This window comes from Anomaloglossus baeobatrachus, chromosome 5, assembly GCF_048569485.1.
Source record: "Anomaloglossus baeobatrachus isolate aAnoBae1 chromosome 5, aAnoBae1.hap1, whole genome shotgun sequence".
NCBI classification, from domain to species: Eukaryota; Metazoa; Chordata; class Amphibia; order Anura; family Aromobatidae; genus Anomaloglossus; species Anomaloglossus baeobatrachus.
This window is the reverse complement of record NC_134357.1, coordinates 384094189-384119786: the sequence shown is the minus strand read 5'-3', so window position 1 is coordinate 384119786 and position 25598 is coordinate 384094189. Positions and strand designations below refer to the sequence as shown.

The following is a 25598-nucleotide window of genomic DNA, read 5'->3' as shown; positions in this document are numbered from 1 at the left end:
AATGGGTGATGGTACAATAGGTGAGGACAGATGCCATGTTTGCTCTCAGTGCTGCTGTCTGCAAGTCTGGGTCCTGACCTGAACGTTTAACTGAAGTCCGTCCGAACCTGGTGATCCTGATTCCACAGGTCCGTTCATCCCTAACTTTGACATCATCATGACTTAACAAATATGGTGATATAACATTATCATGGCATCATAAATATAGAATTTTATGATATGCTTGGGATAGGATTGATCCACCATATGGTATAACTGGGAAAAAAGTAATCCTGCACACAGGTGGACTGGGAAAAAATATGTAGCTCACAGTAGGACTGGGGAAGGAGGGATATTGCACATAGACTGGAAAGGAGACATCTGACACAGGAGTACTGGAGGGATATTTTCTGACACACGAATGGAATAAGGAACCATTAATCTACCACATGGCATGACTGTGGAAAGAGGAGTTTGGCACCAGTGGTATAACTTGAAACTGATGTGACCCTGTGCAAAATATTAAACAGGGCCTTTAACTGTCCAGAAGTATTTAATGGTATTTTCACATAGAACAAAGGAACCTTTAGGACTGACAAAGTCTCCATGGCTCGGGCTGACTGCAAACCCCACATACATTAAACTAACACCACTTCTTGGCACACATTAGCAAGGGGGAAGGAGTGATCTGGTATACTATAGGACAGGGAAAGAGGGATCTGTCACGAGAGGGCTGAGGAAGCTCTGGAAAGAGTAGTTTTACTCATTTGAGTGAAGCCCATATCAAATATACAGTAAAAAAATAAATACACAAAAATGTCCTTTTTCTTGTAATCTAAACTTATGACAAGCTGAAAGGAGTTGTCCACTGTCTGGACAACACCTTCTCAATCCCTATGTTTCCTCTGCAAAAAATAATAGCACTGCCTCTCCCAGGGATTGGGTGACATAATGTCACGTGATCCCTGTGGCCAGTCAGCATTCACTTCACTCTTTCTTTCAGATAAATCAGACATCCGGAGAAAGTGAGATCTGCAACTACTCTCTCAGCTCCTCTGGATTTCTTGATTTGTTTGATGGAGAGAAGAGAGAAACCAGCTTTGACTGGCCACAGGGATCACATAACATAATGTCACACGATCCCTGGGAGAGGCAGTGCTATTATTTTGTTTGGAGGAAACATAGGGATTGAGAAGGGGTTGTCCGAGGGGTGGACAACCCCTTGAATGATGTTCTCTTCTAAAATGTACAGTAACTTGCATTTTTGTCAGTTTACTTTAAAATAATAGTTATGATGTCAAATGTGCAACTTACTTCGTTCTCATCAGGTCCACCAATTATGTAACACATAACATCAGAGGATCGTTGGCAGAGTGCAGTCACACCATCGACAAGTAGCACCTCACCTTGGAAACACAGTGGTGAAATGACATAAAGACTTGTAGAAAAAGAAACAAACCTCCAGGTGGCTCAGTGGTTAGCAGTGCTTTCTTCTAGCATCTGTCCCAAGGAAATACCTGCACTGAATTTGTATATTCTACGACCATTGCATGAGTTTTGTTTTATAACCCATACTGATACATTTCTTGGCCTTTAATAAATTGGACTGTAATTGGACCGTAATACACCTTTATATATTACAGACTGGGTTCATAAATTGTGGGTCTTGCAATAAGCAGCCACTGATGTTAGTGAATACATTATGAATATGTAGCTGAATATTCTTACTCAATAAAAATAATAGGTAATTATTAAAACAGAAAAATAGTGTATCTAAGGCCAAATTCAGACAGCCATTTCAAAGGGAATCTATCACCAGGTTTTTGCTATCCCATCTGACAGTACAATGATGCAATGGCAGAGACCCTGATTCCAACGATCTGTGACTTATTTGCTTGGTGAAGTTTTAATAAAATCACTGTTTTATCTACTGCAGTTCTCTGAATGCTGAGCTCTTTATAGCCCTACCTACATCACTGATTGACAGCTTTCTGTGTAAACTGTGCATAGGCAAAAAGCTTCCAATCATTGGTGGGAGAAGGGTTATACAGATCTCAAGAATACGGAGGACTATTTGGCAGCAGGTTTACTAGTTCTCTAGAGATAATCCATTCCTGATAAAACAATGATTTTATAAAAACTATAGCAAGCAGCCCAGTAAGTAACACATCGCTGCAATCAGGGTTTGGGCCCCTACATTATGCTGCTCTTAGATTTCCTTTTAATATTGCACTTAAAATTTGTTGACTGGCTCTGTGGGCTTGAGTTGGTCTCCATTGCAAGTGCCAAACCAGACATTGCAAAACAGACCAGAATAGCGCATGCTGTGATTTTTCCACCCGTAAATTATTGCTTTGTGTGGAAAATCACTCATGCACTAGCACATTGGCTACAAATGGTCCAAGTACTGTCCATGTGCCATTAGTTGCTCAGACAGACAACACACAAACTGAAAATATACTCATAAAGGAGCCCTAACAACATTTTAGATACGGTAGATTTTGATTATACTCTTATTTAGGCTGCCCATTGAGGAGTGTCCATGAGGTGAGATAAACACATTCCCTAATAATAGAGGGCACTTCAGTGACGGTCCCCTATTGCCGTGATGTGTTCTCCAGACCCAGCGCGCGAGCAAGAACGGTACAGCCCTTTAATAGGTGCAGTAGACCACGTCTAAGGCTATGTGTCCACGGTAGAATGTTGCTACGGATTTTTCTGCATGAAAATCCGCGACTTTCGCGGCAAATCCGCACCTTTTTTTTGCCGCGGAATTGCCGCGGATTTTGATGCGGATTTTTTTTTTCCCCCCCATTCTATAGCCAAAATCCGGATCAAAATCCGCAACAATAATTGACATGCTGCAGATTTTTCCGGATCAAAATCCGCGGCAAATCCGCCGCGGAAAAATCCGCAGCATGGACACAGCATTTCCAAAATGCCATAGAAATGGCTGGGAAGTGCCGCTGCTGCAGATTTTCGGAAAATCTGCGGCAAAATCCGCGCATTTTCCGCAGCGTGGACACATGGCCTAAGGGGTACTTTGCACACTACGACATCGCAGGTGCGATGTCGGTGGGGTCATGTCGAAAGTGACGCACATCCAGCGTCGCTCTCGATATCGTAGTGTGTAAATCCTAGATGATATGATTACCGAGCGCAAAAGCGTCGTAATTGTATCATCGGTGTAGCGTCTGCGAATTCCATAATTACGCTGACGCGACGGTCCGATGTTGTTCCTCGCTCCAGCGGCAGCACACATCGCTGTGTGTGAAGTCGCAGGAGCGAGGAACATCTCCTACCTGCGTCCCGGCTGCAATGCGGAAGGAAGGAGGTGGGCGGGATGTTTACATCCCGCTCATCTCCGCCCCTCCGCTCCTATTGGCTGCCTCCCGTGTGACGTCGCAGTGACGCCGCACGACCCGCCCCCTTAGGAAGGAGGCGGATCGCCGGCCAGAGCGACGTCCCAGGACAGGTGAGTGCATGTGAAGCTGCCGTAGCGATAATATTCGCTACGGCAGCTATCACAATGATATTGCAGCTGTGACGGGGGCGGGGACTATCGCGCTCGGCATCGTAGCATTGGCTTGCGATGTCGTAGTGTGCAAAGGGCCCCTAAGTGGCACCGTCAGGACTTACATCTGAAACCCAGGAAAATGAGATTTGGGAGGAGCATGTGCCGGGTGGGGGGGTGTGCATTTACTATAATGATGCAGATGTCATCATTGTGTGCCCTATTGGCTGCCATTTTCTCCTGTACTATTCACCTATATGAGGAGAGCTCCAAGTCGTAGCGGACCAAATCGTAGAACCTGCCTCAAAAGGTGAATATGGCCGAAAATGATGTCCGATAGAGAACACAGGGACTACCTTTGCATCATTATAGTAAATGGCCCCAACAGCGCCCATGCCCCGAATCCCATTTTCCAGGACGTCAGAAGGACCGACCATAGGCTAAATTGTGATATGACCATAGCTCTACATTATGCGAAAACTACTCATCTATGAGGTAACATATTAGATTATCATTAGACTTCTTCCTCTTATTTTCTTACTTTCAGATCTCTGAGTTTTGAGGAATATTTTTCTTTCAAAATCTTGCTGCTCCGACAGTGATGGGAATGTGCAGTCATAATACTATAATAGGAAAAGAGAAATTTCCATATTGGAGGGCAAAAAGAAACTAGTGGTGAAATTATTACAACTGACACTGTGCAGGCCAATGGAGCGAAGGAATATTTTCCCACTATATGACTGTGCTATGGGGGTAAACAGTATTCAGAATCCTTTCTAGTAGATAGGATCGGCATGCCTCTTTTATATGCAGAGTAGTGAGAGCCTGAGACAAGTCCGTTACACAAGTGCATCTCAATAAATTAGAATATCATCAAAAAGTTCATTTATTTCAGTAATTAAATACAAAAAGGGAAACGCATATATTATATAGAGTTATTACAAACAGATTGTTCTATTTCAAGTGTTTATTTCTGTTAATGTTGATGATTATGGCTTACAGACAATGAAAACCCAAAAGTCATTATCTCAGAAAATTAGGATATTATATAAGAAAAACTGAAAAATAATGTTAAACTCAGAAATGTTAACACCTACTGAAAAGTGTATACAGTAAATGCACTCAATACTTGGTCTGGGCACCTTTTGCATGAACTACTGCATCAATGCAGCGTGGCATGCAGGCGACCAGCCCGTGGCACTGCTGAGGTGTTATGGAAGCCCAGGTTGCTCTGATAGCAGCCTTCAGCTCATCTGCATTATTGGGTTTGGTGTTTCTCTTCTTCCTCTTGACAATACTCCATAGATTCTCTATGGGGTTTAGGTCAGGAGAGTTTGTTAGCCAATCAAGCACAGTGATACTGTGGTTAATTTTGGCAGTGTGGATAGGTGCCAAGTCCTGCTGGAAAATGAAATTTCCATCTCCAAAAAGCTTGTCAGCAGAGTACAGCATGAAGTGCTCTAAAATTTCCTGGTAGACGGCTGCACTGACTCTGGTCTTGATAAAACACAGTGGACCTACACCAGCAGATGACATGGCTCCTCAAACCATCACTGATTGTGGTGACTTCACACTAGACCTCAAGCAGCTTTGATGTGGCCTCTCCACTCTTCCTCCAGACTCTGGGACCTTGATTTCCAAATGAAATGCAGAATTTACTTTCATCTGAAAACAACACCTTGGACTACTGAGCAACACTCCAGTTCTTTCTCTCCTTACCTCAGGTAAGACGCTTCTGGCGTTGTCTATTGTTCATCAGTGGCTTGACACAAGGAATGCGACACTTGTAGCCCATGTCCTGGATACATCTGGGTGTGGTGGCTCTTGAAGCACTGACTCCAGCAGTAGTCCACTCATTGTAAATCTCCCCCAAATTTTTGAATCGCCTTATCTTAAAGGGGTTATCCGGCTTATTTTGCTAAGTTTTGTTTATTGCACTATTCTATTGGGCTAACTACCTACCTACCCTGCTGTCAGCCCCTCTCCCCGGCTCAGAGTGGTCATGTGACCACTCCTACCGTGATTTTGCTGCTTCCTGTGATGTCACGTCAACAGGGGCAGGAGCTTATGCTCGCCTTCTAGACGGGTATCACAGCCGACGTCATGTAGCCGCCCTGCTGGGCAGTACGCTGGAGTCCCCGCCCCCCTTCCATGTACCATCCTACATAATCCCCCACACCCTCACCACATTCCTACTCTCCCCCGCCACTGCTGTGGGGCCCGTGAGCTGGGGGGAGGGCCTGCACGCAGTATCAGTGCCAGCACCGGGTCCGCTGCTCAGGATCGCACTTCAAATGTATCGGCATCACAGATGCCAATACACTTCACAGCAATGATGAGAGGGACCACAGCGCTGCTTCTCATCATTGTCCCGCTGTCTCTGACAGTTCAGTACAGCGGTGATGTCACTACTGTGCTGATATGTCCAGAGCAGACAGCGGGCTAATGAGGAGCAGCGGTGGGGACCGAGGAAAGGTATGTATTTGATAAATGGTGGAGGCTGCAGAGCGATGTGTGGGGTGGTGCAGAGCGCCGTGTGGGGGCTTCAGAGTGCTGTGTGGAGGGGCGTACAGAGCTCTATGTGGTGGGGGTGCAGAACCCTATGTGGTGGGGTCTGCAGAACCCTATGTGGTGGGGGTGCAGAGCCCTATGTGGTGGGGTCTGCAGAGTCCTATGTAGTAGGGCCTGCAGAACCCTATGTGGTGGGGGTGTAGAATTTAATTAGTTAGCCCTATGGCACATTGAAAATATAAATATAGAGTAGGACCCCCCTATAGAGATTTGCCTTGAAGTTGGCAGGGGTGGCTCAAATTATGGATCAATCATTTGCTAAAAATCTCATTTTGCATTATAGTACAGTTGGAATAATTGTGAATTTACACTGAAAAATTTTTTTTTTGCATGCCATTCTCAGACAGTACTTGCAACCCCCCCTCTCCCTATGTGGTGTGGTTTGCAGAGCCCTATGTGGTGGGGTCTGCAGAGTCCTATGTGGTAGGGTGTGCACAGCGCTTTGTGGTGGGACGTGCAGAGCCCTATGTGGTAGGGCCTGTGGAACCCTATGTGGTGGGGGTGCAGAGCCCTATGTGGTGGGGGAGCAGAGCCCTATGTGGTGGGGGAGCAGAGTCCTATGTGGTGGGGGAGCAGAGCCCTATGTGGTGGGGGAGCAGAGCCCTATGTGGTGGGGTCTGCAGAACCCTATGTGGTGGGGGTGCAGAGCCCTATGTGGTGGGGGTGCAGAGCCCTATGTGGTGGGGGTGCAGAGCCCTATGTGGTGGGGGTGCAGAGCCCTATGTGGTGGGGGTGCAGAGCCCTATGTGGTGGGGGTGCAGAGCCCTATGTGGTAGGGCCTGCAGAGCCCTATGTGGTAGGGCCTGCAGAACCCTATGTAGTGGGGGTGCAGAGCCCTATGTGGTGGGGTCTGCAGCGCCCTATGTGGTGGAGTCTGCAGCGCCCTATGTGGTGGGGTCTTCAGAGCCCTATGTGGTGGGGTCTGCAGAGCCCTATGTGGTGAGGTCTTCAGAGCCCTATGTGGTGGGGTCTGCAGAGCCCTATGTGAGGCTGTTATTTCCAATGTTGGAGTGATGAGAGGTCAATGCTGGGCAGAATACTGACAGCCAATGATTGTGCAGAGGGCGGGCCCAGACAGTGAGGCCGAGCGGTGCCAGCTTTGACTGTGAGGTTTGGCACAGGAAAATGTCATGTTTGGTTGACCTGCATGTAAATAAAGAGCTGCAGAGAATAAAGGGATAATTCAAAAGGAACAAAAGTTGGAAAACAAAAACAAAATGTAGGGGTGTTTAAAATGACAATACAGCACAGATTAGCTTACAAAATATTTTTCAGTTTATGTCAGACAACGCCTTTAACAATCCTATCAAAGCTGCGGTTTTCCCGGCTGCTTGTGCACCTTTTTCTACCACACATTTTCCTTCCACTCACCTTTCCATTAATAAGCCAGCTTATATAGCAATGACCTTTTGTGGCTTACCCTTCTTGTGGAGTGTGTCAATGACTGCCTTCTGGACATCTGTCAAGTCAGCAATCTTCCCCATGATTGTGTAAGCCTACTGAACCAGACTAAGGGACCATTTTAAACACTTAGGAAGCCTTTGCAGATTTTTTGTGGTAATTATTCTAATTTTCTGTAAGCCATAATCATCAACATTAATAGAAATAAACACTTGAAATAGATTGCTCTATATAATATATGCGTTTCCCTTTCTGTATTGAATAATTGAAATAATTTAACTTTTTAATGTTATTCTAATTTATTGAGATGCACCTGTATGTAGGGCACGATACTACTCAGTATAGACCTGAAGTCTCATTACAGAATGTCCACAGTAGTGGAATCGCCTCTATATGGAAGCCATGAAGCACTGACAGCTTCATCTGATCCAACATTCTGCAATTCTTGCTGTCAAAAATAACTAGAGGCTCTAAAAGCCTATGAAGAGAGGTGAAAGTGAATCTATATTACAACTCTATACATATTAGCAATTTTTGATTGCATCCCACAAGTAATATGCCACATCTGTGTCCAAATCTGTGTGTGACTGTAGCCTAAGGGGGCTTCAATTGTCTGTAATACAGGTAAAATCAGCCAGCTCATGTAGTCAGGTTCACAAGTGTGGTGTTTGCTGCAGTTCATTTACTTCTTGAGCTACATACAGGTATGGACACAAGAGAGGAGATACATTTAGGGAATCTGTCACCAGGTCTTTGCTCCCCCATCTGAAAGCAGCATAATGTAGAGAGAGAGACCCTGATTCCAGCGATGTGTCACTTACTGAGCGGTTTGCTGTCATTTTGATAAAATCAATGTTTTCTCTGCCGCAGATCTAATAGTTAGGCCGGAGTCACACTTGAGAGAGACTTGCATCGCATCACCCGGCACGGCCGCACTGTCTCCTGACAGGAGCGTCTCAGCTGCATAGAAATACATGCAGCCGACCCGCTCCTGTCAGGAGAGTGTGTGATGAGAGAGGGTGATGCGATGCGATGCGATGCGAGACTCGCGCGAGTGACACGAGAGACACTCGCAAGTGTGACTCCAGTCTTATACAGAGCTCATGCATATGCTGAACTACCTGGCAGTAGACCAAGTAGTCCTCTAGCGATAGTCTACTGCTGATTAAACAGTGATTTTATAAAAAATTACACTTAACAGCTCAGTAAGTGACACACCCCTGGAATCAGGGTCTCTGCCCCTACATTGTACTGCTCTCAGATTAGGTGGCAAAAATCTGGTGACAGATTGCCTTTAAGTTTGTCTTTTACACTTTTGGATCCACTTTTTTGGGGGTGAGGCAAACAATTGTCTGTGTGGTTTACACCTTAAAGGGGGTGTCTAGGACCAGTTGTGGGAGCCAACACCCCCATCAATCAGCTGTTTGCAGCTCTCATCACACCGGGATGTAAGTGGACCCCAGAACTGAAAAGGCACAACTTCCCATACACGATGTAATGGCTGTTCACAGTTACTGCAGCTTGGCTCCCATTAACTTCAATAGGGTGGCTCAGCTGCAACACCCACAAATAACCAGTACTCAGTGTATGGAACCCTACAACAACTCTGTCCACGGTTTACATCCGGTTGAGCTAACAACTGACATCTGTCCCACACCCCACCAATCTGATACTGATGACCCATCTATCCTAACCATAAGTCCTGACACCCTCTTTACTCTAAAGCAATACAAAAATACTACAGACGTGCATCTTTCCATTAAAGTGATTTAGTTTATTGACATTCTTCATATCACAGCAGAAACTAGATGGTATTAGTCAGGTAAGAATGTGCCATTTCCAAACTCATGCAGTGCACACATCAGTATTACTTTGGCTACAAGTCGATGCCCGTCCTGATCCAAAATGATGACCGCGCGTACGGTGTATAACGTGGGATCCTGCAGAAGACACGAATGAAATAGGTCTTGGAAAGTTACTAGTACACATAGCCGAAGAGAGGCGGCGTAATGTAACCTAAAGCAATCCTCCTGATACCAGATTGTACCCAGTTCCCAGCATGAAGCGCATATATACATCACATGGTGCAGGTGTATAACGGGCTCCGGAGTGGCGTCCTCTCCAGACATGGCGGGTCTGCAGAAACGACAATTACCGCAGTGGAACTTACCAGGGGAACAGGCATGATCCAGCGAGGTCAAAGGACGCCTTAGTCTATTGTAGACCAAAATACCTTTCACATTTTTGCTTCTACGATAAGTGACTGGAGGCCTGTGATGGAGATCTGTGACTGGAGGCCTGGGACTGGAGATCTGGGACTGGAGGCCTGGGACTGGAGGCCTGGGACTGGAGATCTGTGACTGGAGGCCTGTGACTGGAGATCTGTGACTGGAGGCCTGGGACTGGAGGCCTGGGACTGGAGATCTGTGACTGGAGATCTGTGACTGGAGATCTGTGACTGGAGGCCTGTGACTGGAGGCCTGTGACTGGAGGTCTGTGACTGGAGGCCTGTGACTGGAGGCCTGTGACTGGAGGCCTGTGACTGGAGGCCTGTGACTGGAGATCTGTGACTGGAGGCCTGTGACTGGAGATCTGTGACTGGAGGCCTGTGACTGGAGATCTGTGACTGGAGGCCTGGGACTGGAGGCCTGGGACTGGAGGCCTGGGACTGGAGGCCTGGGACTGGAGGCCTGTGTTGGGTCATTTCTTGTAAATCAGGGTCATAGCACAAAATATGCCAATTTTTATTCAAAACATTTTTTTATTTTTCTATCTAATGGTCCAAATTGGAAATTAAAAAAAAATCTTTTGGGACTAGATTTTTGGTCAAATGTTGTTTGTGTATTAGGCTAAGTTCACACTTCCGTTGTTTTGCATCAGTCACAATCCGTAGCCTTGAGGAATTACGGTATCCTGCAAAATATTTTGCAGGAATCCTGGTTTTCCCCATAGGCTTCTATTAGTGACGGATTGTGACTGATGATGCTGCGTTGCATCCGCTGCGTCGCGGTCAGGCGTTTTTTAACTGACCGCCGGGCGGGAGCAACGCAGCATGTAACGTTTTTTAAGCAGCGCGATCCGTAGGATTTCGCTGCGCATGCGCTCTCTGGCTCCCCGCCCCCGTAACCAGGATAAACATCGGGTAACCAAGCAATGCGCTTTGGTTAGTTACCCGATATTTACAGTGGTTCGGGTGCAGGGAGCCCGCGCTAAGCTGGTATCCAAGATAAATATCGGGTAACCAAGCAAAAAGTGCTTTGCTTTTAGTTACCCGATATTTACCCTGGATACAGTGTGCAAGCAGGCCGACACTTCACCACTCGGCTCCTCCCCCTCCCGCACTCCGCATGTGTACACACACACTCACACACTTGTCCCCAGCCCTGCAGTCCCCGCTGCACTGACGTCCTCAGCTCCACGGCTCCGCCCCCTCCCGCACTCCGCATGTACACACGCATGTAGACACACACACACACTCACTCACCTGTCCCCAGCCATGCAGACCGAGGCACTGACGTCCTCAGCTCCGCCCCCTGAACTCCGCCCCCCGCACACAACGGAGTCCGACAAAGAAATTATTTTCTTTGTCACTGTTGTCATCCGTTGTACAACGCATCAGTCACATGCGTCAAGCAACGCATGTGACTGATGCAAAACAACGGAAGTGTGAACTTAGCCTTAGACAATAATAATGCTTGTGCTTTTGTGAAAGGCCTGATTTACAACTTCGACAGGGTAACCCTTTGCATCAAAATCTGCACTCGCAGGGGTTGGACCTGATGACCCTACAGGTCCTTCCATCTCTACCATTCCATGATTCTATGTAGAGAGAAACTTTTTTTTTTTTTAAAGGGAACCTGTCCAATTTAAAAACACTATTTACACGCAGATAGGGGGTTAATCCGCAGGTTAATAGTATTCTGAACCTGCCCGATGCCGGCACAATGAACCCCGCTGCTGGGAGGAAATTAACTTTAATCCCCCCAACAGTGTTCCGGTTTCAGTCACAGGGGTGGTGCCAGTGCAAGTTCAGTCCCCGCTGTGTGTATGGAGAGAGGCTGTAACCGCCCCCTGCACTGACTGACTGACTGTAGCTCATCATCAGGGAAGGCTGTCAGTCAGTGCGGTTACAGCCGCCTCTCTCCATACACAGAGCACTGACTGAACCCACACCGGCGCCGCCTCCATGACTGAAACCTGAATGCTGCTGGGAGGATTAAAGTTCATTTCCTCCCGGCAGCGGAGTTTGCTCTTCTCTATGGGATTCCTGGGTGCCTAGTCCCTGCCACCTACACTTGGTGACTTGGGCCTGCCTTATTCGGGCCCCATGCGCTTCACATTCCCAGCTGATTTACATTGGTCTGTGGGTAGTAATTAACCCTTTTGCTACTCTCCACATTGCTCCATGTAAGCTCTCGGGATTGGTGAATGATTCCCGCTCTTCCCTACCTCTGCGACTCCCTGGATCACAGAACCAGCACTGTGGATGAGATTCTAGTCAATTCTCCAGTGACCGATGCTGTGAAATGTGGTTTGGACTGACCACAAGCAATCCACAAGTATTAAAGGGATATCCTGAAGTTTGGAAGCGATCCTTTATCTCCACCGTCCCGATGGCCGGGACACCAGGGACCCTGAGGACGGAGGCTCTGAGGACAGTGATGAGGAGCGCTGAGCTCGGTTGGTCTTCAGCACTCCCATTGGAATGATAGACCACCGTACACACGGGGGCTCCGGTTCTCAGTGGTCTCAATGGTCAGATCGCCAGTGGCTGGGAAGTGACCTCTAAACCCATGGATATTGGGGGACCGTCCACACCAGAGATTTCCCCTTTAACCCCCTTGGGGCTATCTGACGGCTTTCCCTTGCAGAACACTTCACTTTCCTGTTGTGGAAACTAGAGTCACGTGTTGGGGATGCGGATTAATGCCGCATGTCACGCACATGCCTGTGTGAATGCTCCCCGCCCTGTGCGCACACTCATATAGACACAGATATTCTGGACGTGCCCCACAGGAGAGCCGGTGCCCACTCTACACCATATAACTATCGTATCGTACAATGTCACGGTGATGCGCGTTATCACAAGATTATCCGCCCCGTACCGAGAAAGTCTCCATCACACTGGCAGCCAGCGCAGAGTTTGCAGGAAATCCCTTTAAATTATGGCCCCGCCCACTGAGAACTCCGCCCATTGAGGACGCCGCTGCCACAGTGGGAATTCTGTCTCCACAGAGCTCCGCCCCGCAGGCCCCACACCCAACATGTGATGAAACGTCCAGCAACAGTAACCACGCCCTCTCCACGCCTTAACGGGATGACGTAACGATATCGTTTACGAAGTGACGTCAGACGCATAGAAACTTCCAGAACGTCTTACGCAATACGTAATATTTTTGCAAGTCACTGTACCGGCCTGTGCCCGTTCCTTTCTCTGCTTTGACTCTCTGTTACGGCTAAACCGGCCATAGCTTGTCACAATTGACCTGAGCGCTGCTGTCTGTTAATTCGGGAGACAGAACAGGGTAAAGAAAGCGGAAAACAATTCTGCCAGCTGATAGGTGGAGAGGGAAGCCTGTCAGTGACGTCACCCTGGCATGTTGGCGCTAGGGAGCGTGATTTGCCGCCGAACTGTCTGTGACAGTTAAGTGGTGTGGTCTCATTACCTCTTCCCATTGGCTGCCCCTCATATTGCTCTTTATTGATTGGCTGCCTGCAGTGAGGGCCTGTCCCCGGCTTGTGTACCTGCAGTGGAACAGGGATGTGATTGGTGGAGGGCAGGGTTGTCTGTTTTGCCGGGTGATGCGGAAGTGATAGTCGGGCTGCGGGTACACGGGCGGTGGATGCACGAGGAAGGAGGAGAGCGGAGGGACGATTCAGCGCGCGTGAGACCCAGGTACCGGGGACGGCGCGGCCTCTGCAGACGGGATGGCCTCTGCATGGACGTGTGGGCGTTGGAAAAGCCGCAGTATAGGGGGCACTGACTGCAGTTTAGGGTGTGAACAGACACCTGTTTATTACATCTCTGCTCTGTACACAATGTGATCAGACCCGAGCTATTGTTCTCCGCTATCGGCCATTTCATCATTTTTGCAGTGGATGCGAATTCAGTTTCTGTTTTGTTCTTTATCATTGGAGTATCTATAATCAGACCTCATCTGTCCTGACACTAATGTGGAGGCCCCCGAACATGCACTGTTCTCAGGAGATCGGGTGGTATAATATAGTGGGGGAGGGGGTCACTAACTGGATAGGGGGGGGGGGGGCACAGACTCCTACACTGTGATCTGATCCCTCCACAACAGCACTGAGCTGGGGCAGACAAGGATTTCATCAGCTCATCTCTCCTGAAAGAAGGGAACTAAGGACTGAAGCTGGTAGACCTGTATATGTGTGTCTATATATGCAGTGTGTGTGCGTGTATGTGTATATATATATATCTATATCTATATCTCGTCATATGGTAAGACAGTGGCTGTGGGACTACTGTTCACATCATGCAGTGGGGTAGGGACGGCACAGTTGGGTTACACATGCTGTTTATCCTTTATTATGGTTACCGGCTTGGCTCCCTATCTATATCTGCAGCACAAGATTCTGCTACAACAAAGCTTTGCAGGCCGTCCCTGAATTACCAGTCAGATGAGTTCAGGGTGTGATGAATGTAGGTCAGCGACTACCTGGGTGAAGGTCGGCTTCCTGGGATGGGTTACAGAACGCTGATATGATGCAATGCTTCTGTAATTCTAGATTGTTTGGAAAGCATTTTCCGCTTCCCTTCATGAACGATCAGTTTGGCCTCTAACACTTTCCTGTTTCCCTCTTTTTAGGAGACAGCTCATCCCTGTGTGCAGGAAAGTGAGTGTTGGGGGTCCCTTCTTCCCTGGGGCTCCCAGACATGCTGTCTTTGAAGAAGTATCTGACTGAGGGTCTTATCCAGGTCACCATTCTGTTGAGCCTCATGGGTGTGCGTGTGGACTTGGACTCCTACCTGCCTTCTCACCTGCCCCCTCTGCATGAGATCATCCTGGGGCCTACATCAGCCTATACTCAGACACAGTTCCACAGCCTCCGCGGCACCACAGATGGCTACGGAGTGCACCCCAAGAGCGTGGACTTAGACCAGTTTTTCACCTCCCGTAGACTGTTAAGCCGTATGCGTGCCCTTGACAGGCTGCAAGTGCCCAGCACAGAACTTGATACCTGGCTAGTGCACAGGGAGGCGGACGGCTCTGTTTCCAGCGCTCAGACTGGCTCCAGCCTATCCCCAGAAGGCCCTCAGGATCTCCCTTCTTCTGACAGCAGCCTCAGAGACAATAGAGAGTCAGAGCAAGGACGTGGAACCGATGAGCTGGGAGCCACCGCGCAGTCTGAGAGCTCAGAACTAAACAAGGAGGTAAGAGTCACCCTGACAAACCCCCACCCCCCCAAACCTGACTGCGAACCCCCACTTGTTGTTTTCTCATGCCCTGCCTCATGAGTCTGAGACCTTTGGTGGTCCCATAGATCTGGGCTAGCAGAGGGCATATAACTGATATGGAGGATGTAAGGCCATTACTTTTCTAAATTTACCAGTGACCCCCCCCCCCCCCCCCCCCCGGCAAAGAGCCCCGTGTGTTGGTCTCCTGGTCCCATACATTCGTTATTTATTTGGGGTGTCATTGCTGTTATCGGCAGTAAAGCCTTGCTTTCAGGTAGATCTGGACTTTCTCTGAAAGTGTCACTTGGTTTGTGTGGTTTTTTAGTCTCCATAAATTAACCATGGGAGGTTGGCACAGATTGAAGGCATGGCTATATACGATCCAGAGTGGTGGTCACATGCCTGGGCTTGTGTACGGATATGTTTACGCTGGACTTGATGTGGAGGGTGGGGGCTGTTGTTCTGCTTCTCTGACATGTGAGACTGGAGTAGTCTGCAATGCAGACAGGAATAGGGTCACCTTACATTGCTACAGAGCCGACGTGGGCTAGGCAAATGTTTCCCGGAGTCTTAATATTGTGCCCTTACAGTATGTGCATAGATCATATTACATGGTAGTGAGACATCAGGTCACATGAAACTCTCATGTTTAATTGGTAGGTTCTGCTCTCGGAGATATAACCCCCGAGAGCCCGCTGGGATCAGGGAGGGATTAGAGCGGCACTCGATCTGTGGAGCGCATGTGTGCTGTTAGCTGCCGCGTATTGTATGTCAGGTCTTTTGTCCAGACTGTATAATGCACACTGGTATTAGATCTAGAGTGTAACAATCTAATAATGATGATCAAAAACAGGCCCTAACACTAAATTCCAGAACCCCTGTCACGTGGCCGAGCCTTGGACCCAGGGCGCAGACGTTATTGGAGGGCATTGCTATCTTTACTTCACCCCTTTGGCCAAGGTGCAGACTTTCTAGCATTTGTCTCTAGTGCCAAGCATGAGCGGTCACCAGCGTTCATTTCAAGGAAATGAACTTTTCTCTTATTTACTGTGCCGCTTTTTCCTTCATTTTATATATTTTAATGACAAATGGGTGTAACAGTATATAGAATGTGACCCTATATAATGTGTACGGTCAGCACTGCTTGGACCGTCGGTGTAAGAAGAGACACGCCTCCCCAACTGGTGACGCCCAATTGTCCATCTAAGGCCGCACTCACATCAGAGGTATTTTGCTGCAGGGCCGCATCCGATACAGATGCGTTTCAGCTCAATTCATGTCCAATGGAGTCGCGGCGGTTGTGTGTCACATGCGGTTGTGTGTGTCACATGCGGTTGTGTGTGTCACATGCGGTTGTGTGTGTCACATGCGGTTGTGTGTGTCACATGCGGTTGTGTGTGTCACATGCGGTTGTGTGTGTCACATGCGGTTGTGTGTGTCACATGCGGTTGTGTGTGTCACATGCGGTTGTGTGTGTCACATGCGGTTGTGTGTGTCACATGCGGCCGCATGTTGCCGTGATTCCATAAGAATGAATGGAGCTGAAATGCATTTGTATCTGATCCGGCCCTGCGGCAAAATACCTCTGATGTGAGCGTGGCCTAAAGGGTACTTTACACACTGCGATCTCGCTAGCGAGCGTACCCGCCCCCGTCGGTTGTGTGTCACGGGCACATCGTTGCCCATGGCGCACAACATCGCTAGGAACAGTCACACGCACTTACCTGCCTAGCGACGTCGCTGTGACCGGCGAACCGCCTCCTTTCTAAGGGGGCGGTTCGTTCGGCGTCATAGCGACATCACTAAGCGGCCGCCCAATAGAAGCGGAGATGAGTGGGACGTAACATCCCACCCACCTCCTTCCTTCCTCATTGTGGGCGGCCGCAGGTAAGGAGATGTTCCTCGCTCCCGCGGTGTCACATGTAGCGATGTGTGCTGCCGCAGGAACAACCTCGTTGCTGCACATACAACAATTTTTGGTAAATAAACGACCTCTCCAAAACCAACGATTTTTACCTCTTTTGCGATCGTTGAAGGTCGCTCCTGTCTGTCACACGCTGCGATGTCGCTAACGACGCCGGATGTGCGTCACAAACACCGTGACCCCGACGATATATCGTTGGCGATGTCGCAGCGTGTAAATGGCCATTAAGAGGAATAACAGAGACCGCATAATGCAGAATTATGAGACAGGATACTAATATCCAGGAAAGGTGAGCAAGCGCTTCAAAATAGTCTACAAGAGACATTTTGCATTTTCTAAGGCTGGTTTCAGACGTCTGTGTTTCAGGTACATGTGACATCCGTTTTTAACACGGATGTCACACGTACCCATGTTACCCTATTGTGCACTCTCACACGGCCGTGTTTTCACACGAACAGTGTGGCCCCGCTATTTCACACGGAGCCGTGCCCGTGTTTTCTCCAGCAGCACGGGTGTCACACGGACGGCACACTGATGTGATCAGTGTGACATGTACTGGAGAAAACACGAGTTTTTAAATAAAAAGATTTTCTATATTTACCTGTATCCAGCGATGCTGTCTCCGGCTCCTGACCCCCGCTCATTATTTTCATTGAGTATTCACCGCAGTGAAGCAGGGGGATTGCGGTGACAGCGCTGGAGACAGCATCGCCAAGGACAGCATCACTGGGGACATCACTAGTGACAGGTGAGTATCCTGCCAGCAGTGTGTGTGCAGGAACGCCCAGGAGGTCATCGGATTTCCCAATGAACTCTGATGACCTCCTGATGACGCCCCTGCGACAACTGCGTTACAGCGAGTGTCACGATGGTGACTTCCAGGGGTTCATGAGTTCATTGGGAACCCTGATGAGTCCCTGGATGTCACTGCACAAACTGCTGTATACTCACCTGTCACTGGCGATGTCCCCGCTGATGTCCCCGGCGGTGCTGTCCTCGGCTGTGCTGTACCCAGTCTGTCCCTGCGATGCTCCGGCTTCCAGATCCTCAGGCAGTGAATAATCAATGAAAATAATGAGCGGGGATCAGGAGCGGGACGCAGAAGACAGCATCGCTGGATACAGGTAAATATAGAACATCTTTTCATTAGAGACACGTGTTTTACTCGGTACGTGTCACACATATGTAAACACGGATGTCACGTGTAACACACGCGTGACTCACGTGTAACACGCGTATGACCATAACCATGCATGTGACTGGTACCTGATTAAACACAGACTTCTGAAACCAGCCTTAAAGTGTACCTGTGTTTGGTGTAGACCCCTCGTGAGTCTGCACCAGTGAGAGCAGCGGGTGTATAGTACCCCAGATTTTGAGCTTGGCACTGTACAGTATGCTTCCCTCTAGAGAACGTGTCCCGATCAGATTCCTATTTGCCATCACTGCTACTATAGGTTTCCTGGCCTCTTTCCTTCCCGGAATCTGATCTGTAGGGGATACTGTGTGTGAATGGGCGCACTGCAAAGCTTTTCTGTCTTCTAGAGAGGATTTGCTGATGAAGGGACCGGCAGCTGTTATTTCTGTGACACTGGAGCATGAGCAGAGGGGACAGGTGTCTGCTCCGCACTTGCACAATATGGCACCTCTCTGGGTGACGCTGGGCCATCTCCTAACCTGTTTACATGTTAGCCTGCAGCACACACAGGATGGGGCAGTCTTATGACCTGACGTGAATATCGGCAGCGTAGGATGGCATTACACCCCTCACACTGTGCCAGACATGGTTGCTCTATTCTTGTATTCCCATTATTTCCCCTGCTTTCTGCAGATTGTTAGATGGGGATCAGCCATGTGCAGCTGCTGCCACAGAGCAGGACGCAGTGACGTCTCCCAGGGCTGTGAACTTGACAGTGACCTTGAGAGCCTCCCGAGGAGGACAATGCAGGAACATGTCATGGAGGACTTTGCCACAATGCTGGCTAAATATTTAAAAGCGCCATGATCTGTGGATATAATCAGACCTTATTATAGTGTGATCAATACAAGTCAAGCTGTAAAGTGCAGGCAGTGTGTCACAGCTATTGAATTACAGCGTTGCGGCTTGGCGTGAGCAGCGTGCGCCTCTGTCTGGGCCTGTCCTTACTACTTGGTGGTAGAAATAATTCTTAATTTCTTTTTTGTTTTTATTTTCCTCCTTTCCAGGAAATTGATCCAATAGATATTTTATGGCTTCAGGATATTGACCTTGGAGCTGGACGTGAAGATTTTGAGAGTAGAGGACATCACAAGGACAATGAAGATATTTGGGAATCTTTGCGTGATGACCCTGGAAGTGAAACTCTGCAGCCCCCGGTACAAGTGGATGGAGAGACTGGGGAAAATGTGCCACAGGAGGTGATTGTCTACTCTCCAAATATGCTCCATTATACCCCCTGAGCCTAGTGGTGCTTATCATGATTACTCAATGAAGAACTACGTGTCCAGGTCATTCTACGTCCCACTTCTTGCCCCATCCTCCAGCAGCACATCAGTGTCCCTCTCACCTCTTTTCAGTTGCAAAAAAATGAAAAAAAGCAGGCCTTATTAACCCTTGCAAGTATAATCTTAATAAAGCTTTGTCTTGTTATAGTATTAATGGCTTCTGTTTTTCTGCAGGGTCAGACTGCGATGTCTTTAGCAGAGTGCCTGAGTCTTCTGGATGACACTTTCCACTTTGCCGATTCCTCCGAGGTAATTCGGTGTCCTTTCACCTGTTCTGCTCTCTTCCTACCGAATTGAGCAATACAGTCTGATTTTTGCTCTGTACAGTTTCCAGCTCCTGGCTCTCAGGCTGTGCTGAATACAGAACCAGGCCCAGAGGCTTTGGATCAAACAGACGGACTCCTGTCCCCTTTTCTCCCAGATATGGAGTCACCTCTTGACTTAGAGGAGCAATGGCAGGACCTGATGTCAATCATGGATATGCAGGTATTAATTTTTGCAGCAAGTCAAATTAAGTACTCGTTATACATGTCAATCTAAGACAAGGGGAAATCCAGCTCACCCAGTGGAGATAAAGGACGGTGCATGGAAGGCCACTCCTAGATTCAATCACGAAAACAGATCCAGCATCCAGTCCACTAGGTAGAATAAAAACTTCACTCTTTACTGAATTTCCATTAAAATAGCCATTAATATAGCTTGGTGCATACCATACACAAGACGCGTTTCGGACGTCGCGGCGTCTTGTGTATGGTACTCACCAAGCCATACTACTGGCTATTTTAATGGAAATTCAATAAAGCGTGAAGTTTTTATTCTACCTACTGGACTGGATGCTAGATCTGTTTTCGTGATCGTTATACATGTTGGTATATTTTAAGTGGATCTGTCACATGGTTTGACATTACAAACTATTTACTTTATTAAAAAGATCTTAGGCCTAATGAGTCTGGTGTATGTACTTTGAAAATCCATGTTCGATTATATTCTATACAGTGCCTTGCGAAGTATTCGTCCCCCTTGAATTTTTCAACCTTTCCTCATATTTCAGGCTTCAAACATAAAGATAAAAATGTTAATGTTATGGTGAAGAATCAACAAGTGGGACACGATTATGAAGTTGAACGAAATTTATTGCTTATTTTAAAATTTTGTAAAAAAGAATAAACTGAAAATTGGGGCGTGCAATATTATTTGGCCCCTTTTACTTTCAGTGCAGCAAACTCACTCCAAAAGTTCATTGCGGATCTCTGAATGATCCAATGTTGTCCCAAATGACTGATGATGATAAATATAAGCCACCTGTGTGTAATAAAGTCTCCGTATAAATGCACCTGCTCTGTGATAAGTCTGTGTTCTGTTTAAAGCACAGACAGCATCATGAAGACCAAGGAACACAACAGGCAGGTCCGAGATACTGTTGTGGAGAAGTTTTAAAGCCGGATTTGGTTGCAAATCGATTTTCACAACTTTACAACATCCCAAGAAGCACTGTGCAAGCGATCATATTGAAATGGAAGGAGTATCATACCACTGCAAATCTACCAAGACCCGGCTGTCCCTCAAAAATTTAATCTCAAACAAGAAGACTGATCAGAGATGCAGCCAAGAGGCCCATGATCAATCTGGATGAACTGCAGAGTTCTACCGCTGAGGTGGGAGAGTCTGTCCATAGGACAACAATCAGTCGTACACTGCACAAATCTGGCCTTTATTGAAGAGTGGCAAGAAGAAAGCCATTTCTCAAAGATATCCATAAAAAGTGTTGTTTAAAGTTTGCCACAAGCCACCTGGGAGACACACCAAACATGCGAAAGAAGGTGCTCTGTTCAGATGAAACCAAAATCAAACGTTTTGGGCACAATGCCAAACGATATGTTTGGCGTAAAAGCAACACAGCTCATCACCTTGAACACAACATCCCCACTGTCAAACATAGTGGTGGCAACATCATGGTTTGGGCCTGCTTTTATTCAGCAGGGACAGGGAAGATGGTTAAAATTGATGGGAAGATGGATGGAGCCAAATACAGGACCATTCTTGAAGAAAACCTGTTGGAGTCTGCAAAAGACCTGACACTGGGACGGAGATTTGTCTTTCAACAAGACAATGATCCCAAACCTAAAGCAAAATCTACAGTGGAATGGTTCACAAATAAATGTATCCAGGTGTTAGAATGGCCAAGTCATAGTCCAGACCTGAATCCAATCGAGAATCTGTGGAAAGAGCTGAAAACTGCTGTTCACAAACGCTCTCCATCCAGCCTCACTCAGCTCCAGCTGTTTGCAAAGGAAGAATGGGCAAGAATTTCAGTCTCTCGATGTGCAAAACTTATAGACACATACGCCAAGCGACTTACAGCTGTAATTGCAGCAAAAGGGGGCGCTACAAAGTATTAACTTATAGGGGCTGAATAATATTCCACGCCCCAATTTTCAGTTTATTTTTTATAAAAGTTTAAAATAAGCAATAATTTCGTTCAACTTCACAATTGTGTCCCACTTGTTGATTCTTCACCATAAAATTTACATTTTTTTATGTTTGTTTGAAGCCTGAAATGTGTGAAAAGGTTGAAAAATTCAAAGGGGGCCGAATACTTTCACAAGGCACTGTAATCCAATTGTAAAATGCTCTATGTATCCATCTAAAGGGTAAATGGCTCATTAAGTCAAAGTGTATTCATTCTCTCCCCATCCAGCCTGACTGGCAGCTAGTACTGAGCATTGTGAGATCTTGGCAGGGAGGAGGTATACTGAGGCGCTGTCCATCAGACTTGGTTGTCGGAGATTGCACATAACTTTTCACAGTCCATCCTGACATGGATTACCCATGTAATAAAGTATGCAGTTTGTAATGCGATTTCTAGTGATGGATCTGCATTTTTTTTTTTTTTACCAAAAAAGTGAGTCTTTGGGCCCATGCTCATAGTATTAAACCTGTATGGCAGAACAAAGTGTCCTTGTAGATCCATATCATACACCTTTTAGTCAGTGTTTTGTCCTCTGGTAACATTACTTAAAATAAAATTACCGGTGGAATATGGCATATGATTGAGCATAACACAATGATTTTGTGTTGTATTTCTTAGACATGGTCTCTATAGAAGATTGGAGGTACACTTTAGGCACATAGCAGGTATACAGAAGAACATGGGACACTTTTCTGTATTTCTAGGACTTGGGTAATGGGTGGATCTAGTGCGCCCCATCTTTGTGCATACGAGGAGAAAGTAAGGTCGGGGAATATTTTATTGGACTACTAAATGTATGTTGTAACAAAGTTACTTTTTTCAGCATGGCAACATTTACTTTATAGTTCTTATTTTTACATTGTTTTTCTCCTTGCAGCCAATGGATATTAATAATTCAACTGAAGATCCTTTATATCTGAGCTTTGATCCATCACTGCAGCAAAATGGGAACCTGGATACACAATCTCTTCAGGGCTGTGCCCAAGACCTGTCTCTCTTTACTCCATCCATGGAAGCTTTTCCAGTCCCAGAGTCACCGCTGCCTCAGCTCTCCTCTCACAACTCTACTGATATCAACTCCACTTTTGGATTTACCAATCTAACAGGGATTCTTTTTCCCTCTCAGCTAAATAGCACATCCAATGATACATCCAGCAGTGCCCTGCAGGACTCCCTTGGTGGTATTTTGGGTGATGCTTTATTTGATGAGATTAGCCTGATGGACCTGGCACTTGAGGAGGGTTTTAGCCAAGTTCAAGCTTCTCAACTTCAGGAAGAGTTGGATTCAGATTCTGGTTTGTCTCTCGATTCACATCGTAGTCCAGCGTCTCCTAGTGGATCTGAGACCTCATCATCTTCCTGCTCTTCATCCTCTTCCTCATTCTCAGAGGAAGGAGCAGTAGGATACAGCTCTGACTCTGAAATGGCTGAACCCGATGAGATTGATGAAGCCAGCGGTTACCAACCAGAATTCAGCAAGTTTTGCAGAATGAGCTCCCAGGACCTTGGCCGATTTAATCGCTTGCCTTTTCTTGAACATGTAGGGCATAATCATACCTACAACATGGTCCCTGAAGAACCTGAGGAACCACAGTTGCCAATATCAGGGAGGGGGAGCCGAAGGCAAGCAGCATTCATAGACCGACAGGCTGGACGAGATGAGCAAAGAGCCAGATCTATGAAGATCCCTTTCAGTAATGAAAAAATCATTAATCTGCCTGTGGAGGAGTTTAATGAGCTTCTTACCAAATACCAACTTAGTGAGGCGCAGCTTTGCTTGGTACGTGATATCCGTAGACGAGGAAAGAACAAGATGGCTGCTCAGAACTGCCGCAAAAGGAAGCTGGACACAATTCTGAATCTGGAGCAGGAGGTGAAACGACTCAACAGGGAACGTGGCTCTCAGCTGCGGGAAAAAGGAGAAAACTTGAGATCACTCCAGAGAATGAAGCAAGAAGTGGAGAGCCTTTATCAGGAAGTGTTCAGCCAGCTAAGAGACCAGGAAGGGCGGCCATACTCTCCTCAGCAGTATGCTCTGCACTACACGAGCAACGGCAATGTAGTACTCATGCCACGCAACGCTGAGGGCCAGCAAAATAGACGGCCAGAGAGAAAGGATCGGAGGAAGTGACAGCTCTGTATGTGAAATCAGGAATATTACAGGACAGGGGGTGTGGGCTGTGCTTTCATTCAGGCCTCCGTATCAAACCTTTCACACAAGACTGACCCCAGTGAGTGAGGTAGATTTCTACACATACTGAGGGCCAGGGACTGTGTCCTGTCTGTCGGGGCCCCGTTTGTCCAGGAATGAGGAGGAGGCCAGCCGGGCCTGAGGGCAGAAGCATGCCCTGAAATCGTAAACTTAAGAAGCTGACAAAAGCAGGGTGAAAGACCATTATTTTTTTTTTATTTATTTAATTCTTGATCTTGTACCATGTCCAAAATGTAGGCAAATGTATGTGGAGAAGAGTAACCTTGCATGAGGGTGAGCTGTCAGCGCTGGCTAGGCCGGGCACACACGGTTTTTAAATGATTTGGGATAAGTGGCCTAATTGCTAAAGGAAATCTGAGCCTCCTAAAATTTTGCGCCAGGCTTTGCTGAGCCTCGTCCTACAAGTGGCATCACGTGTCACTGCTGATTTTATGGGGCTCTGTTATTCCTCGTGAGGTCTGATTGTCAACACCAGGATAAAGCTAGTTTCTTTTGTTTTAATTCTAATTTATCCGTATAGAATTTCCCAAGAATAAAGATTGTATTGCCCCAAAATGCCAGACAGGGTATGACCCCCGTTTACTTAGCAGTTCTAGCGCCATCCAGAGGTGGGCAGAATACAATGTACTGTAGAGTCCAATGCGGAGTAGCAGGAATTCTATTAATTGAGGGATTGGAAACAAATCCTTCAGTCATTCTATAAAATTCACGTGATCAGTTAGGTTTAGAGTTTGCTGAGTGTGATAACTATGCACGTTCCATAATACATCATCCTGGAACTAGAAAAACTATGTATTGAAAGCTTTTTTTTTTTTTCTTTTTTTTTTTCTTTGAAATAAACTGATTTTGTGATTCTCTAAACTTAATCCTGTGTGTTGCCTGGTTGATGCCTGTGCCCTGCAGCAAAAAAAAAAAAAATAGCATCAACAAGCTCCTGCTAAAGCGAAATATGGCATCCACTAAATGAAAGACCAGAGGGCTCCTCTGCAGGTGTCGAGGATTGTACAAGATTTGGAGACTAATAAAATATGTCTCCTACTTTCTAAAAAGAAAACACACTTCTGGCCATAGGTTATGCCTTGTAATGCAATATAAATCAATTCAACTGAATAGCCCTGAGCTGTAAAGCCTCCGGCCAGTAATGTTAGTATATTTTGGTCAATGGCTCAGAAGAAGCTCACATAGGAATACAATTTATCTTAAAGGGAATCTGTCACCAGATTTTTGCCACCTAATATGAGAGCAGCATAACTGAGCGGCAGAGACCCAGATTCCAGCGATATCACTACTGGACTGCTAGTGTAGTTTGGATAATATACTGCTGATTAAACAGTGATTTTATCATTGGTCTACTTGCTGTGCTGCCAGGTAGTCCAGCATAGTCATGAGCTCAGTATAACTGCTAGATCTGTAGCCGAGAAACATTGATTTTCTCAAAATGACAGCAAACAGCTCAGTATGTGGCACATCGCTGGAATCAGGGTCTCTGTCTCTACATTATGCTGCTCTCAGAAGAGGTGGTAAAAACCTGCTGACAATTCCATTTAAGGGCACGCTCACACGAGTGTTGAAATTGTACGAGTGCAATGCAAGAAAATCTCTCATTGCACTCTGACCAATGTT

The 25598-nt window shown here is 46.9% G+C and overlaps 2 protein-coding genes across 2 annotated transcripts in view; one reads left to right on the top strand and one right to left on the bottom strand.

Moving 5' to 3' along the window:
• COPZ2 (coat protein complex I subunit zeta 2) overlaps positions 1-12761 on the bottom strand; it is a 53548-nt gene extending 40787 nt beyond the window's left edge. The window contains exons 1-4 of the mRNA XM_075347647.1: positions 12571-12761; positions 9337-9405; positions 4035-4116; positions 1294-1385 (exon numbers count right to left, since the gene is read on the bottom strand). Of these exons, the coding sequence (XP_075203762.1) occupies positions 1294-1385; positions 4035-4116; positions 9337-9405; positions 12571-12660 (333 nt within the window). The 5' untranslated portion in view covers positions 12661-12761. The remainder of the gene's footprint in view (positions 1-1293; positions 1386-4034; positions 4117-9336; positions 9406-12570) is intronic.
• A 464-nt stretch (positions 12762-13225) lies between these two features.
• Positions 13226-24841, top strand: NFE2L1 (NFE2 like bZIP transcription factor 1). The gene is made up of 6 exons (XM_075350059.1): positions 13226-13361; positions 14296-14861; positions 19015-19206; positions 19468-19542; positions 19621-19779; positions 22641-24841. Exons 2-6 carry the CDS (start codon positions 14364-14366, stop codon positions 23892-23894), a joined length of 2178 nt encoding a protein of 725 aa, XP_075206174.1. The 5' UTR covers positions 13226-13361; positions 14296-14363; the 3' UTR covers positions 23895-24841.
• The last annotated feature ends 757 nt before the right edge of the window (positions 24842-25598 follow it).

What these genes read in the sequence shown, in the direction of transcription:
- NFE2L1 (XM_075350059.1), top strand. Translation starts at nt 14,364, where the DNA reads ATGCTGTCTTTGAAGAAGTATCTGACTGAGGGTCTTATCCAGGTCACC. An exon ending in GGGAAAATGTGCCACAGGAG is followed by an intron (nt 19,207 to 19,467) that starts GTGATTGTCTAC and finishes GTTTTTCTGCAG; the next exon opens with GGTCAGACTGCGATGTCTTT. An exon ending in ACTTTGCCGATTCCTCCGAG is followed by an intron (nt 19,543 to 19,620) that starts GTAATTCGGTGT and finishes TGCTCTGTACAG; the next exon opens with TTTCCAGCTCCTGGCTCTCA.